Source organism: Pelecanus crispus, chromosome 5 (assembly GCF_030463565.1).
Source record: "Pelecanus crispus isolate bPelCri1 chromosome 5, bPelCri1.pri, whole genome shotgun sequence".
Lineage (NCBI taxonomy): Eukaryota > Metazoa > Chordata > Aves > Pelecaniformes > Pelecanidae > Pelecanus > Pelecanus crispus.
In genome coordinates, this window is record NC_134647.1 from 10,804,105 (window position 1) to 10,818,438 (window position 14,334).

At 43.7% G+C, this 14,334-nt stretch overlaps 1 protein-coding gene across 2 annotated transcripts; it reads left to right on the forward strand.

The window, feature by feature from the left end:
- Positions 1-555: 555 nt before the first annotated feature.
- Positions 556-11,961, forward strand: INSIG2 (insulin induced gene 2). 2 transcript variants are annotated; one of them, XM_075710359.1, is made up of 6 exons: positions 556-583; positions 5,024-5,364; positions 8,301-8,425; positions 10,700-10,866; positions 11,296-11,395; positions 11,885-11,961. In XM_075710359.1, exons 2-6 carry the CDS (start codon positions 5,121-5,123, stop codon positions 11,924-11,926), a joined length of 678 nt encoding a protein of 225 aa, XP_075566474.1. In that variant the 5' UTR covers positions 556-583; positions 5,024-5,120; the 3' UTR covers positions 11,927-11,961. The 2 variants fall into 2 exon arrangements, with proteins under 2 accessions (XP_075566474.1, XP_075566475.1); XM_075710360.1 differs by lacking the exon at positions 556-583 and having other exon boundaries at positions 5,171-5,204.
- Positions 11,962-14,334: the final 2,373 nt, after the last annotated feature.

The following is a 14,334-nucleotide window of genomic DNA, read 5'->3' on the forward strand; positions in this document are numbered from 1 at the left end:
CAACCAATGAAGTTAAGCACACGGGAAAGACCCTGCAGACCCAGGTGCTCAGGAGAGCCGGAGCCAGGCCAGCAGCCCGGGCTGGGGAACAGGCATTCATCTCCCCGTCTTCCATGACTGAAACGCCTCACAGGACATTGCGCAACCCCACAGCGCTAAACCCAACTCCGCGGCAAGAGTACGCGCGGTACGGAGCCTAACGGCCTATGTCTTTTTTTTTCTTTTTTCCCCCCCTAATTTTGGCAGCAACCCCCTTTCCAAAGGCAGAGCAGATTAAACACGCTCCTACTGAAGTTTCCCCATCTATTCCGCACGCACGCTGCTTTTGACCAGCCTGGGGGATGGAGCTGCGGCCCCGCACCGCCGCGCCCGGGCTCGGCGGCCGCCTCCCGAGGGCAGGCCCGGCCCCGCTCCCCGCCGGCCCCCACGGCGGGCAGGCCCCGCTCCCGGCCGGCCCCCACGGCGGGCAGGCCCCGCTCCCGCTCCGGCTCCCGCTCCCGCCCCGTGAGCGGCCCGGCGGGGCGCTGCGGAGGCTGCGCGGGGCGGGGACTGGCGCGGGGAGGGAGAAGATGGCGGAGGCCGAGTGAGTCCGGGGCTGCGGCGGCTACAGCGCGGCGGGGGCGGGCGGGCCGGCGCAGGGGCGGGCTGGGGCCCTGCGAGGCGCGGGGGCCGGGCCGGGCGGGCAGCGGCGTCCCCCCCCACCTCCACCCCCGGCCCCGTCCTCCCGAGCCCCGGGCAGCGCCGCCGCCGGAGCCCCTGCCTCGGGGCGGGGGTGGCTCCGGGCCCCGCCGCGGCCGGGCTGCCGGGGTCGCGGCGCTGAGCGGCGGGCGGCCCGGCCGCCTGGGCCGGGGCGGGGGGGACGCGGCGGCCGCCCGCCCGCCGTGCCCGGGCGCAGCGGGTGGGCGAGGGGGAGGGCGGCGGGAGCGGTTCCGCCCGCTCCCCGGCGAGGGCTGCCCCCGGGCAGGCGGCGCCGGGACGGCTGCCTGCGGGCTGGGCCCTGCGCGGCCGGGCCCGCCGCCTCTCCGCGGGCGTTGCGGGGTGGGCCCGGCCTGGGCTGGCGGCGCTGAGGCCGGCCTGAAGCGAGCGGCCTGATGCCCGGGCGGAGCGGGGCTCCGCTGCCCCGGGGCGTCGGGAGCAGGCCGGCCGGGAGAGCCGCCTCGCCTGATGCCTGGAGAAGGGGGGTGGCTTGCTTTTGGCGTTGCCTCGCAGAAGACAGATGGTTTCTTGTCACTTCACCATTTTGCCATCTCCTGCGCGGCGTTGCTTAAATAAATCTTCTCTTTCTTGGCCCTCGCTACACTGCGTTGTTCCTGATGTGTCTGTATCGTGTCAGAAGTTGCGAGTCGCACGCGGCAGAAGGCTCTTCACGAGCGTGAAGAGCACTGGGGAGCTTGCAGGACGGATCTTCTAATTAGAAAACAGTTAAGTGACTAAGTGTTTTGAAAATGTCTAGGGTGATAATTTACTTGTTAACTTTTTGCGCAATGCCCGGCATCGTGTGGCTGCCTTGCGACTCGTATATAATGCTCTCGCGTGGCGCGTTAAAAAGCTTGGGTTGAAGCTGTGTGCCACCGAGGAGGGAAAGTGCAGCTGAGACTTTGTGGCAGTGCCAAGCCTGTAGCTTTCAGTGTGGTGTTACAGTTTTGAATATGTATTCCCTAGAGATGAAGACTCAGTAGCAGTGTTGGTTCAATATGTGAATGATTTCTATCTGAGTGGAAAGCCTCAGTAAAACACAAGGCTTAAAAGGAGAGGGATGTCGTCTCCTCTGTCTGCAGGCACGCTAGCCTCCCAGTCCAGCAGAAGGAGGTGATGTCTTCTTTAGAGATCTTAATTTCCATTTTCATGAACAGTGACGATAGTAAATACCTTTGCCGCACCTGAGCATTGTGAATCCGGGCTGTCCGAGGCGCTGAAGAATCTTTACATGAGTGTTGGTCACCTTGCTGCGTTCCCGCATTGCTCTGTTTGTGGCATGCCAGCAGGTCTCAGAGCCAATGCGCGGAGAAGATTCGGAAACTGGGATAAAACAAATAGGAACAATATGTGTAGGGTGAGAAGCCAGGACAGAAGCTACTGCATCATACTAATTTGGGACCGTGTATTACTTGTTATAAACATTCACTGACATGTACCCACCCAAATAATGAAACTATTACTCCACCCTTAATTGGTTTAGTCGTGGACTTGGCAGTGATAGGTTAATGGTTGGACTTGATGATCTTAAAGGTCTTTCCCAACCTAAAGGATTCTGTGATTCTATGGCAAGTGCCCTTACTGTGGTCACGCTGTTTACCTCCTAGTCAAAATCTGTTGCTGGTGCCTTGAATGATTTGCAGCTGCAGTAGTTGTATAAAAAGCAGTAAGGGATTTCCTTGCATAGCAAAGTCCTGTTATATTTTGATAAGCCTTCACAATTACCTTATATTTGCTGGATGACATATTAAGTAAATGGAAATCGGGTAAATGCAGGTTTTATATTCTGAAACTGGTTTATGCCAGAATAAAATTGGACTTTTATTTGATCATCAGCATTTCTAGGGGGAAAAAAAAAGTAAGATCCGATCAGTGTTTACGTCGGTATTACCATGTGGGACAGTTGGTGATTCTTAATTAAGTTGGAGATTATTGTATTTGAACAATTACAAGAAGCAGAGTCCTGTTAGAGGGAGATATCAAGAGATAGTATAAAATGGCAAAATAATGGCTGCAGGGAAATTATTAATAGATTTCAACAAAGACAGGGACTTGGGCTGATCTCGCTCAGTGTTTTAGTTGATGACCTCGGTGCACAAAGTAGGATGCAGTAATGATGTTTGCTGATGACCCAAAGCTGGGAACTGTTTGCAGGGACAAACAGGACTGAGATACCCTACAGGAAAAATGGAGTGATGTTGAGTGTCAGTCACACCTATGGGCTGAAATTCGGCATGCAAAGTTTGCGGCTGGTCCCAAGGGACAAGAAGTTCAATAACAGGAAAGAAGAGAGACTTGCATGTAGCAATGGATCACAGGATGTGAGCAACTGCTTTATGACAGTGAAAAAAAGAAATTGTGATCCTCGATGTGCAGCAGAAGAGTTCATTTAAAGACAAACACAAAAGTGTGAACTTCCTTGTACAAGGCTGTGAGAGCTGAACCTGGGATCGTATGCATCGGCTCTGGTCATGCATTAAAAACAAAGGAGTGTTCAGACTTCAGGAAGTGCCAAGAGCTGTTGGGATGGTGAAGTAAGTGGAGAGTCAAGCGTTTAGCTTGTTTTCCTAGGCAAGCTAAAAAGGGACCTAACAGTTTAAAAGCCCCCATTAGGTACAGTATTCCTGCAGAGTTTGTAACTGGAGGCTGTAGGTCCCAGTGCCATGTGTTGAAAAGACTCCTGTAAATTCTGGGAATTCCTGTGATCACCTGATGGGCAAAGCCCCCAGGGATGACTCTCAGCTGAGACAGTGATGTGTTTGTGACTCTGTGCTTTCTTTCCTGGAGGCTAAATTATTATCCAAGCTCCACTGCCACGCCATCCAGAGGAGGGAAAAGAAAATCTGGAGCACCTCCTTTTTGCTTGAGGGAAGTGTGTTGCAGTGCCAGCCTTGATGTAGACATCTGTTCAGTGTGAGTCAGGGCGCTGACTAAGAAGCCAGACACCGTGGTTGCCCTCTTTCCTCCCAAGATGTGTTCATGATTACAAATAACACAGAATCAGCTGTGTAGAAGAGATCCTGTTTTCTTAGGAGGACTCTTCTGTCTCCCTGAACTGCCAGCAGGAAGTTATGTGTGATCAGAACTTTTCTTTTTTTTTCCTTTTGTTTTGCCTCTTGGAACTTTTTCTGAGTGATGGAGGATGCCACAGCATGACATCGCATCTTCTGTGCAGTTACCTGTAGTATCTTAACTAGCCTGGATGTATTTAACTTTCCTTTTGGCTTTCAATCAGCAAAAGTGAATGCTGCATCCTCTGCACTGCTGCTGCGTCTTCAGAGAGCTTCCTTGGAATCTGCTGAAGCTGGGGGGAAGGGGGGTTGGATGTGCTGGTTTGGCTCCCCTTGTGCCGGCATGGCCATAAGTAAGAGTTAACAAAAGCCGCCACCAGTTGGCAGTTTCAAATTTAAAAACAATGTCAAGGCTTTTTTTCTTAAGTTCCAGGTGGCTAAGCTGTCGATCAAAATCATTGTTATACATGAATGTGGCACTGAATCTGTGTATAACAAGACTCTTGATGGACAGGTTTTTTTTTTTAAAAAGAGTGATTGGGATGGGAACTCTGCCATTCCTGTAGTGCCGGCAGAGTTACTCATGTAGGATGCTACCTAGTGCACGGGCAGGGGGGCTCCTTTTCCCTTCACTCTGAGGTTCTTTTGTGCCTGATGACAATTACAGTTTGTAATAATGTATGGCAGTTTTCACCAAAAGTGTGTTACTTTGGTAAACATTTCTCTGTATTGAGATTGCTTCTCTGTTTTGCTGAGTTGTTTGCTCTTATCTGGGGGTACGAAAATGGATGCACTGCGGGATTGCTGAAATTCTGACTCCATCCTGAAAAATATTTCTCAGATCTCGCTTTCCAGTTGAGAAATGTTTTCTGGCATCTCTTCAAGAAAAGAGATCTGTGAACCTCTGTGGCTGACCTGAAACCATGAGCTGTGTTTACTTGCTTCTGAATTACATAAGCTCCAGTTGTTGGGGAGAAAAACAATTTATTGTTATTGCAAAGCAAGCCTTTCTTCCATCTGATATCGGTTTCATTTCTCCACCTTTTCTCTGTGGTTCACACTCCTAGCTGTCCCATCCCACATGTTTCCTCCTCCTCTGCCTCCTAGTAGACAAAGCTATTAGTAAAACCTGTTTTCTTTGTAAGGCATTTTTGCAGCTGTGTTTGTTTCTGCTCTCAAATGACTAATTGCCTCCTCAGAAAGTTCAGAAAAATATAATAGCCATATTTTTTAATCCAATCTCCAATTTATTTAAGAGAAATATCTTTAATGTTTCTTATATCTGCATTTTCAACCCTTTTTTAATTATTTTTCAGGGTTTGGGTATGTCCTAATTGAGGAGCGTCAAAATACTGATTGCAAGTGAATCCTCCTCAGTCAACCTGGTGGATATCTCTGAGAGCATAAGAAGTCATGGCAGAAAATGATGCAATGCCAACCTTACCAAAAAAGTGTGGCCCATACATCTCATCTGTAACCAGTCATGGCATGAATTTGGTAATTCGTGGTATAGTGCTGTTTTTTATTGGCGTATTTCTTGCATTAGTATTAAACTTGCTTCAGATCCAGAGAAATGTTACTCTCTTCCCCCCTGATGTGATCACAAGCATCTTCTCCTCAGCTTGGTGGGTACCACCTTGCTGTGGCACAGCGTCAGGTAAGTTCAGATGTGTATGTATGCCTGGCATGGAGATGAAAGGGTGGATAGGTAGTTATAAAAAATTATATGAAACGTGTGGAAGATAAAAATTTCTCTTCCAGCATTGCTGCCCTTTCCGAGCTGTTACTCTCCTTCTTATCTCCCCGTGTATACACAAATATGCATGCATGTGTCCAGAAATTGTTGTTCTGCTAACTTGTTATAGTGTCATATTGTTAGCAGAGCACAACCTTTGCTTTTTCTGCTGGGTTAGAGTACAATTTTAACAGACTTTAGAAGGTGGTGCCACTTGTAACCTTGAGGCTGGATTACAGGAGTGTGCTCTACAGGCAGCCCTTGAAAATAACCTGGAAGTGTCAGATTGTGCAGCACACAGTACCTTGTTTTGAGCGCAGCAAACCACCCTGAGTTATGCTCCCTTTTGTGGTCCAGCTTTCCACTTGTTCCTCATTCCAGTTCGAGGTACTGCTTTAGCTCTGTAAAGCTGGGAGACCTGACTGTGTCTCAGGTTGTTGAGGCCAGGCAAGAAGTTTGCCATTGCAGAGGCACGTTGCAGAACAGAGCACCTCAGTTAGATTCATCTATCAAGTTGGATGATGTGAACGTGCTCCATTTCTCCCGTGACCGTGTAGGGAGTTGAGTCTTTTGCATGTTTACCTAGTTTAAGTGAGATGTCTACTGTAGGTAGTAAGAAATACCCCTTTTTTTCCTCCTCTTTCATCTTCAAGTATCAAGACGTATTCCATGTTACAAGTCTGATGGAATTTGGCTTTCTACTTGGCTCTCAAGATCACTGATCCCATGGGTCAGTTTTAAACTTTACTAAGGGAATATTCTTAGCAGCCAGTGCTGGAGGATTCTGCTTTAGTGAACCTTTACAGTAAAGGCAGTATATTCCTAGAGGTCAGTTTTAATAAGATTGAGAAGCTCACGTTTCTGTGTATTAATATGAGTCAATAAACTAGCTTTTGAGTTGGCGTCACTGTTTTGCTAATGATAATATTTGTCTATTTTTTTTCCTAGTCATCTAATTGCTTTCTTTTTGATACTTTGTTGAAATACTACACCCCGGATGTCATAGAGGACCTTGATTTGAAAGGAAACCCTCTGAATATCTTTCTGAACCTGTCAGTTTTGTTCTACTGTGGAAATGTGTTTGGAGTATTATGGTGGCAGTTACATACCTGCTTTATCTGCTAGCTGTCTTAGTCCTCTTTCTGTTATCCTGCTGAGATTGTGCATTAGTTATTGGGTTGTATCCTGCATTTGCTGTAGTTTTCTTTCATACTTTAAACTGATTGTCTTAAACATGTCTGGTAAAGGTTTGATCTTTTATATATGGAGTAGTGGGGGTTGAAATGACAGAATCCCAACTTGCAGCAGCCATGCCTAAGGTCTGCAGTGTTCACTATAATGTTTGCACTGGCAGGTGTTTGCATCAGGCCACACCTTATGCTCTCTTGAGCCATTTGAGAACACTGTCTGCAGCTGTGCGTGGGGAAGTTGTGAAGGCTAGGTCTTGCCATCGTCTCAGAAGAAACTTGTGGGCCTTTCTGGTTCTGATGGATTGGTGGTTTTGATGGAAAGACTGGATATGGCTTGTGAGGTCTAGTCAGTCACCTGCTAGGTATTTGCACTACTTGATTTTTAAGCCACCTGATTTAAAGGTGTTAGTGCCTTAATTGGCTTTTCCCAGCAGGAGTGACCCCTGTTGAGGTGTTCGAGTTCTTTCTTTTTCCTTATCAGTCTTTTCTTCTCCATTTTCTTTTGTTATCTTCTCTGCTAGCGTATATACAAGGAACCTCTGTGGTAAATGTTGATAATTCACCCATTTTCTTACCGTTCATACTTGCACAGCCTTCCTGGAATTGACATGAACATTTCTCTGCAGTATGGTTTATTATTATGAACAGAATAAAGGTATTTTGCATATTTATAATCAGTGGTGATCGAGGCTGCTTTCAGAGAAGTCCTTTCATCCATCACCGTTATTAGTCATCAGTTTGGCCCAACGCCTTTGGCAAGAAAATTGCTCAGGGAGGTTTTTTTTCCTCTCCAGCTTTACTGGTGATTTATTTTTGCAAATCCTGGGGATGAGTTTCCCCTCTGGCAGAATAAAGAGCATTTGCCATAACATACCTCGAACAGCATGCCAGACTGAGGGCACGGGAGTCTGTACCGATGACTCAGGCTCTGCCCCCCTTCTGCAGCACCAGTTTAACATTAAGCACCAGTGTTACTCCTCAGCTGTGTTGGTAACAGTCTTTTCAGCTACAGTTGTGGTAGAGAACACGTTTATGAAGAAATGTTCAAAGAGCATAGCAGTTCCCTGGGGTTGAAAGTCCTGTTTGCTTTCTGTATTCAAAAGCTACCATAGGCTCTTGGCTTTCCCTCTTCTGTGTGAGCCTTTATACTAGCATTGAAGAAGAGAAAAACATTATCCAAACAAAAACTGCTTGTAACAACAACAAAAGATGACGCAAAATATTGATGTTATAAACCCCACTCTGCCCTTATTGTGGTGTGTTTGTTTTGCAGTTATTTAAACATGTATGTTTGATACGTGGGATTTTCAAAAGTGCCAGCCTGCGAACTGTTACTGCTCTTTTTGAACTATAATGTAAGACTGCAGATTTTGGTAGGGTGCAGAGCTCTTTCATCCTCTGCCCCTAGTTCACATTGTCTCTGTTTTGCTACTTCTGCCGGGTCACTGCTGCAGTGGTTGCAGATGCTGCTGAAAGTTTACAGGGCTTTTTTAAAGCATGAAATTGTTTGAAATTCCTCTTCTTTTGCAATGTATGTTTTGTACTGTTTATCCTTAAAAGATCTGTTTTGGTAGTCACAATAATTGTCAAAGTCTAGATAGTCTTTATTTTAGCTAAATATTGCCAGTGCTTTAACTTCAGGGCCTTTTTTCTTTCCTGTCTCCACAGCTGTGATTGGGTTATTGTACCCGTGCATGGACAGACATCTGGGAGAGCCACATAAATTTAAGAGAGAATGGTCCAGTGTAATGCGATGTGTAGCTGTCTTTGTGGGAATAAATCATGCCAGCGCTGTATCCTATATTCTAATGAAATTGGTGATAACAAATGGGTTTCCACTAAAACAAAGCTCACATAGTCAGTCATGGTGAATCGTTGTTTAAGATAAAACAAGCAGCATTTTTGCAAAGGAAATGGAGAATATGTGTTAGTGTTAAACTGTCATAGCGGTATTGGAGGTGATAAGTCTCATGTCTTTTCATTCTGAAAAACCTTTTTGTTAGAAATGTCTCAATATTGGGCTTTCTTTTACTTCTAGTCTTTATTTTCTTTGAATAATTAAAGTGGAGGGCAATGTTTATATGGTAGGTATTACAGAAAAGTGCTTTAAGACATTCCAAGGGTTGATGTCCTTTTACCACTGTAGTAAGAGGTTGAAGCCCAGTCTTGAGGTCATCAGTGTAGGACATGCACTTTGCAAAGAATGGGGAAAAGTCAGGACCAGGTAATACCCTGGACTACACAGAGCAAGTAAGCACTGCTACGCCATTCTGCAAATGATGCCTTGATGCTGAGAGAGTAGTTGCCATTCCTGTGGTCATTCAGTAAGAGCAATTAGAAGTCAGTCAGCATGTACTGTACATGTACATTCTACTCCTGCTAATTGTGTAGCTATTCAGGTACATCCTTGCACAAGTGTGCTCAAAACTGGCATCCCTTCCCTCTGAAGCAGCTGGGGATGTGCTGGGTGATGGTGTTTTTCATGTCAACTGACACACCTTACTGGCAGTGCTGTGAGTCTTAGTGGTTTTGTGTAGTCATGTCTAGTGACTCATCTGTCAGGTAGAACCAGGATCTGTCTGTGACAATTGGGTTCTTGTAAAGTAAGTAGAAGGTTGATCATCTCTGGAACTCTCCTTCAGTGTCAGCTCCAACATGGTTTGCAGAATCCATGCTAAGAAATTCTGATTGTGTGCTACTGAATCTCCTCATTTCCAGGAAAAGAGGGCAAGTTAAGCAAAAGATGTGAGCTGGCTCATTTCTTACTGTGGTGGCTTGGCCCTTGGATGGGTTTTGTTGTTGTTTGGTTTTGTTCCCACCAGCCATCCTATCCAGTATGGCCGGATGAGCTGGAGCTGCCAAGGTTCAGACTCATTGCCGCTGTCCCTCGCAAAGCTTGCTCTCCTTGCCAAAGATGCATTAATCTGGTCCTGTGGTTCTCGCTGACCTGGACTGTACCTGTTGTATAAGCACATGCTGCTTCGCTGCTTTTAAGAAATACAAGAGAATTGACAGCTTCTCTCTGCGTGGGTCAGATTATTTACAGCAAACCTTCTTGCAGTTTTCTAACAGCTGTTACACGTATTCCAGGACATCATTAATGTACTGTCTGTATTTCCTCCTTGACAGCTCTCCAGACTGCTTTTTTTTCAGCTTATTACCAGTTCTGCACGTTACCATATTTGGTGTGTTTTTTGGTTTTGCTTGACATTTTTTCTGATGCTATTGATTTTTATGCTGTAATTACTTATTTCAGTTAGTTGAACTTCTTTTTCATTTCCTCTAGGTCTCTCTCCAGGTCTTTGTGAGAAAATAGGGCAGGGTTTTATGTTGTCATCCCATAAATTCACTTTCAGGCTTATGAAACTTGACAGCCTGCTTTTTAATAATCTGTTTTGCACAGGAGCAGTGAGGATGCATTAGTATTTCCAAAACATTTTGAAGAATGTGAAACACTACTATTTGGAGTGACTTCACACTTTTATCACAGAGTTGACAAAACTGATTTGCAATGTTCATTTACATGAGTACTTTCACAGTAATATTATTTACATACTGTTTTATAGAACAACATTTTTAATGTTTAGCTAAATGTAAACTAGCATGTAAATTAAACAAAATTTCAATTAAGTAAGAGTGACAAATACCTTTTTTTCAGTAAATCCTTGTCATTTAGAGGAGTCTAATGCTGGATTTAAGATTTCATGCTTAGTGTAATAAAGGGTCAGGTGTGGGTGAGATGCCTTTACTCTGAACAGTAACATGTGCGTTGTATGTCTGTATAAAACGCCTGCGTTATCTGGTAGGTGTATAGTCTCTTCACTCTTGTAAGTTCTATGACCCTGAAAATCTGAGGAAGTGTCATAAGTTTTTAGTTTCCTGATACCTTGGCAACACTGACAAGACTTATTTACTTATACCCAATAGCTGTGTTATAGCTGATACTGCAAGTGCTGTATTTTTTATGGTATTTTTTTCTGTTGTGCCAAATATGATAAACAGAATGAAGAAAACTGCTTTACACTTGTGTATGATATTTCCAAGCTTATCCTTAACAATCAACACAGAAAGTGGATTTTGACAACAATATCCAGTTGTCTCTCACATTAGCAGCCCTGTCAATTGGACTGTGGTGGACATTTGATAGATCACGAAGTGGCTTTGGTCTTGGAGTAGGAATTGCTTTCCTGGCCACATTGGTGTCACAACTTCTGGTCTACAATGGAGTTTATCAGTAAGTATTTACTCCTTTCAGGTTAAATGATAGCCTCCTGAAGCTATAACATAAAATCAGAATAACTGAAAGGGTAAAATTTGACATGATTTCCCAAGCTGCCAGTACTTAACTTTGAGTGTAACATAAATTGGACTGTTGATGAAAGCTTTTATATGTTTGTAAGTGAGACTTCTAGCTAGAAGTTGCTTATTTCAATAAAATTGCTACCTTATCAACAATGTAATGTGCTTTTTTAGTTGAACAAATGAGATTATAATCAATAAGAACTTTTCTTTGTTATTTTCTGCAAGTAATTAAATGTCAGTAATACATGTCTTTTTTTAGTTGAAATGTCCTAATATTTAAATTTGTGGATTTGTCTCATGTGATTGGAGGGCTCTGTGTATTGCACAACGTTTCACTCAAAAAATGTGTGTTCTTTTCCAGATACACATCTCCAGATTTCCTTTATGTTCGTTCCTGGTTGCCATGTATATTTTTTGCTGGTGGAATAACTATGGGCAATATTGGCAGGCAGCTGGCAATGGTAAGTTTGGAGGTGGGGTTGATTGCCTTCTAGTAAAAGTTCTAATCTATATGTCATTCCTTCCTTCATATATACTGACCAGCTATTTGACTTGTGGATGCAGAGTAAGGTAGAAATCAGTAGTCATTACTCTTTGATCTAGTTAGTGAGCTGTTAGTACTGTTATTCAGAGCACAGCCCATGACTTTGCTCTGTACACTCTCGGTTGCATACTTCTAGTCCTTTCAGGACCAGGAGCTAAGTAAGAGCTCCCATGTTTGGGAAGAAGTCAGGCCATCCCGTAAGTCTGAACTGCTCTTTCAGCTGCTCAAGGAGACAGAGATTGCAGCCAATGGTGTGTGCACAGAACTTAGGGAGACCAAACTTATCTGGGTGAAGTGTAAGCTAAGCTATTTTATCACCCATTTTGTAGAAGAATCCCCTTATAGCAGACTTTTTCATTAGTTATGTAAATAAATATTAATAATTTTGTCAACTTCTGTTTTTCAGTATGAATGCAAAGTCATTGCAGAGAAGTCTCATGAGGACTGAGGAGAAACAATATGCACCTTTTAAACAGGAAAATATCTGACAAATGACTGTTGGAGGAGCGTAAGGAACTATGAAATTGCCAAAACGCAATTTTTTCCCTTGAGTGGTATACTTTACTGCAATCTGTGATTGCTGCTTCTATAGAAACTTTGATGTCTGATTTTGATTACTGTGAAGTTACAATAGTATGCAATACATTTGACAATATTGGTTCAATTACAGGATTCTTTTTTCCAAGTCTGAACTGAGTTTACCATAAGTTCTTGTCTGTCCGTAATGTTGCAGTGCCAAACTGAACCTTTGCACTACGTTTCTATAGCTGAAACTTCTGCTTCACTTTATCTTGAAAGTTTTGAGGAATTTGTTCTTAATAGCTCAGTGAAAGACAGGGGATTCAAATTTAGGAATGAAGATGTTCTCTTGCCATGATGAAAGCCCGTAATATCTTTATGAAATTGATGGGTTACAGGTGAGCTTTGATGCAGTAAGTAACTGATTTCTACCTGTTAACACACTGTATCATTCTTACTGGCATCACAGGTGAGGAAATGTAATATGGATCATATGGGTTCTTGCTGTAGCATTTAATTTGTCTGTGGTACGTGCCCAGTATCACAAAATACAGAAATGGAAACTGAGGCTGGAAATCATTTGCTATTTTTTTCCCCTGGTACAACCAGTATACGTGTTTGTATATGAATTTATGTGGACCATCATCAGATGCAGACAGGTTCTGAAGCTACTTGTTCTGCTGAGTAACAGGATACAATTTGGGTCATTCTTGTACAATCCCTTAAGCTGACTTGTGTTGATACCTTATAAAAAAAGAATATTAGGGAGTTTTTATGGCGAAACTTAATTCTGCTGAACTAAATCAGCCACTACCATATAGTGTCATAAAACCCTCCGTTACTAATGTTACTCTTGCTAGTTCTTGTCTACTACTTGCTCTGTTTGCAGGGATCGGCAGAAGGAGGCAAGGCTGTATTTTAGGTACTGATGTAGCCCTTATTGCTGTGACTATGGTCCAGGCAACCATAAATGCATTTGTTCTCATAGCAATTTTCTGAGGTAGAGAAATACTGTTACCCCTGTTTTACAGGTGCCCGTGCACAGAAAGTCTGATGGGACAGAGAGCTGAAATAGGCCGTGTGCTAATCAGTTCCCTTCTTAAGCAGAAGGATTTTAGTGTGTAACCCGTATTTGGGGCATACGTGGAATTTCCTCTTGGCTTTGCAGCTCCCTTTTAAGACCACGAGATACAAGAACTTGTGCGAGAAGGCAGAAAGCAGACTTCAAGAGAACACTGCTAACCTTGTGCCAGCAGTGAATTTGGCATGGGATGTCTCCACTTCATTTTCCCCTTTCTGTCTCTGTGTTGATGATGTTTTAATGTATTTGTTTTTTTTGTCTTGAAGTACTATTTTTTAAATCTTCCATGAAAGGTTTATAAGACATGTTACAGTCACCTAGGGAGGCTGGAGTTGGTCCAAAGAACAAATAGATGTTTAGACAAGTTTTTATTAATAAATGTGTGTATGCATTGTACATGAAGCTTGAAATAGGCAACTCTCTTCCAGTCTTATATGCTTATCTCTAAGTCTGAAAAGCATGCAATGAAGTGCTTCCAAAAGCATTGTAACGAAAGAGGTGGTCACAAAAGGAAAATTTCTTGAATGGGGAAGTGTAAAAATAATAAATAAGCAAATGATATATAAAGAGCTTGGTTCTGCAGCTCCACAAAGTTTCATCAGCTTATTACGGTTCCACATCAATTCAACACCTGAAACACACTTTCATTGGGTAGTGTTTCAGGAAACACTTACAGATGCGCTTTGCTTTAAGCAGATGTAGAACATGTTTAAGTTAGAACCCTGACTAGAGATTTTCTTTTAATCAAACCATATGGCAATAAGAAGCATTTTATTAATAAAAGCAAGAAACTGTTAGGGCATGAACTAAGGGTGAGTTTCCTTAAGCAGGCTCTGGCATTTCACTGAAGAAGCTCTTGGGTCCCTTTCCGTGCAGTATTTGGCCTCATCCGCTTTCTTTACTTAACAAATGGCTTCAGCTTCATGGGCAGCGTGATGAGTCCCTCTTGAATTATCAGGGCATGAAAGGCATAAAAATTCAGATGTTTCTCATCCGAACTGTAGGAAATAACATGGTACCTCAGTAGCCAGTGTGCAGACTTGGTAAACAATTTACTTTCATTGTGACAGATAAGTGCATACAACTGGAGATGAGTAGTTTTTAGCATTCACTTGGTGGTAGAACTGCTTTTACCTGCCAGTCTAAATATTTACACAGAAGCAGCCTTGTGTATGTTAAAATGTGCAGTATGTGAGAAGTGGTTATTGTGCATCTGTGGCACCCACTTTTACAACACTTTGCACTCAAGATTCGTC

Excerpts from the sequence above, each read along its gene's own strand:
- INSIG2 (XM_075710359.1), top strand. The coding sequence starts at position 5,121 with ATGGCAGAAAATGATGCAATGCCAACCTTACCAAAAAAGTGTGGCCCA. Across the intron at positions 5,365-8,300 it reads TTGCTGTGGCACAGCGTCAG|CTGTGATTGGGTTATTGTAC; the intron begins GTAAGTTCAGAT and ends CTGTCTCCACAG. Across the intron at positions 10,867-11,295 it reads GTCTACAATGGAGTTTATCA|ATACACATCTCCAGATTTCC; the intron begins GTAAGTATTTAC and ends GTTCTTTTCCAG.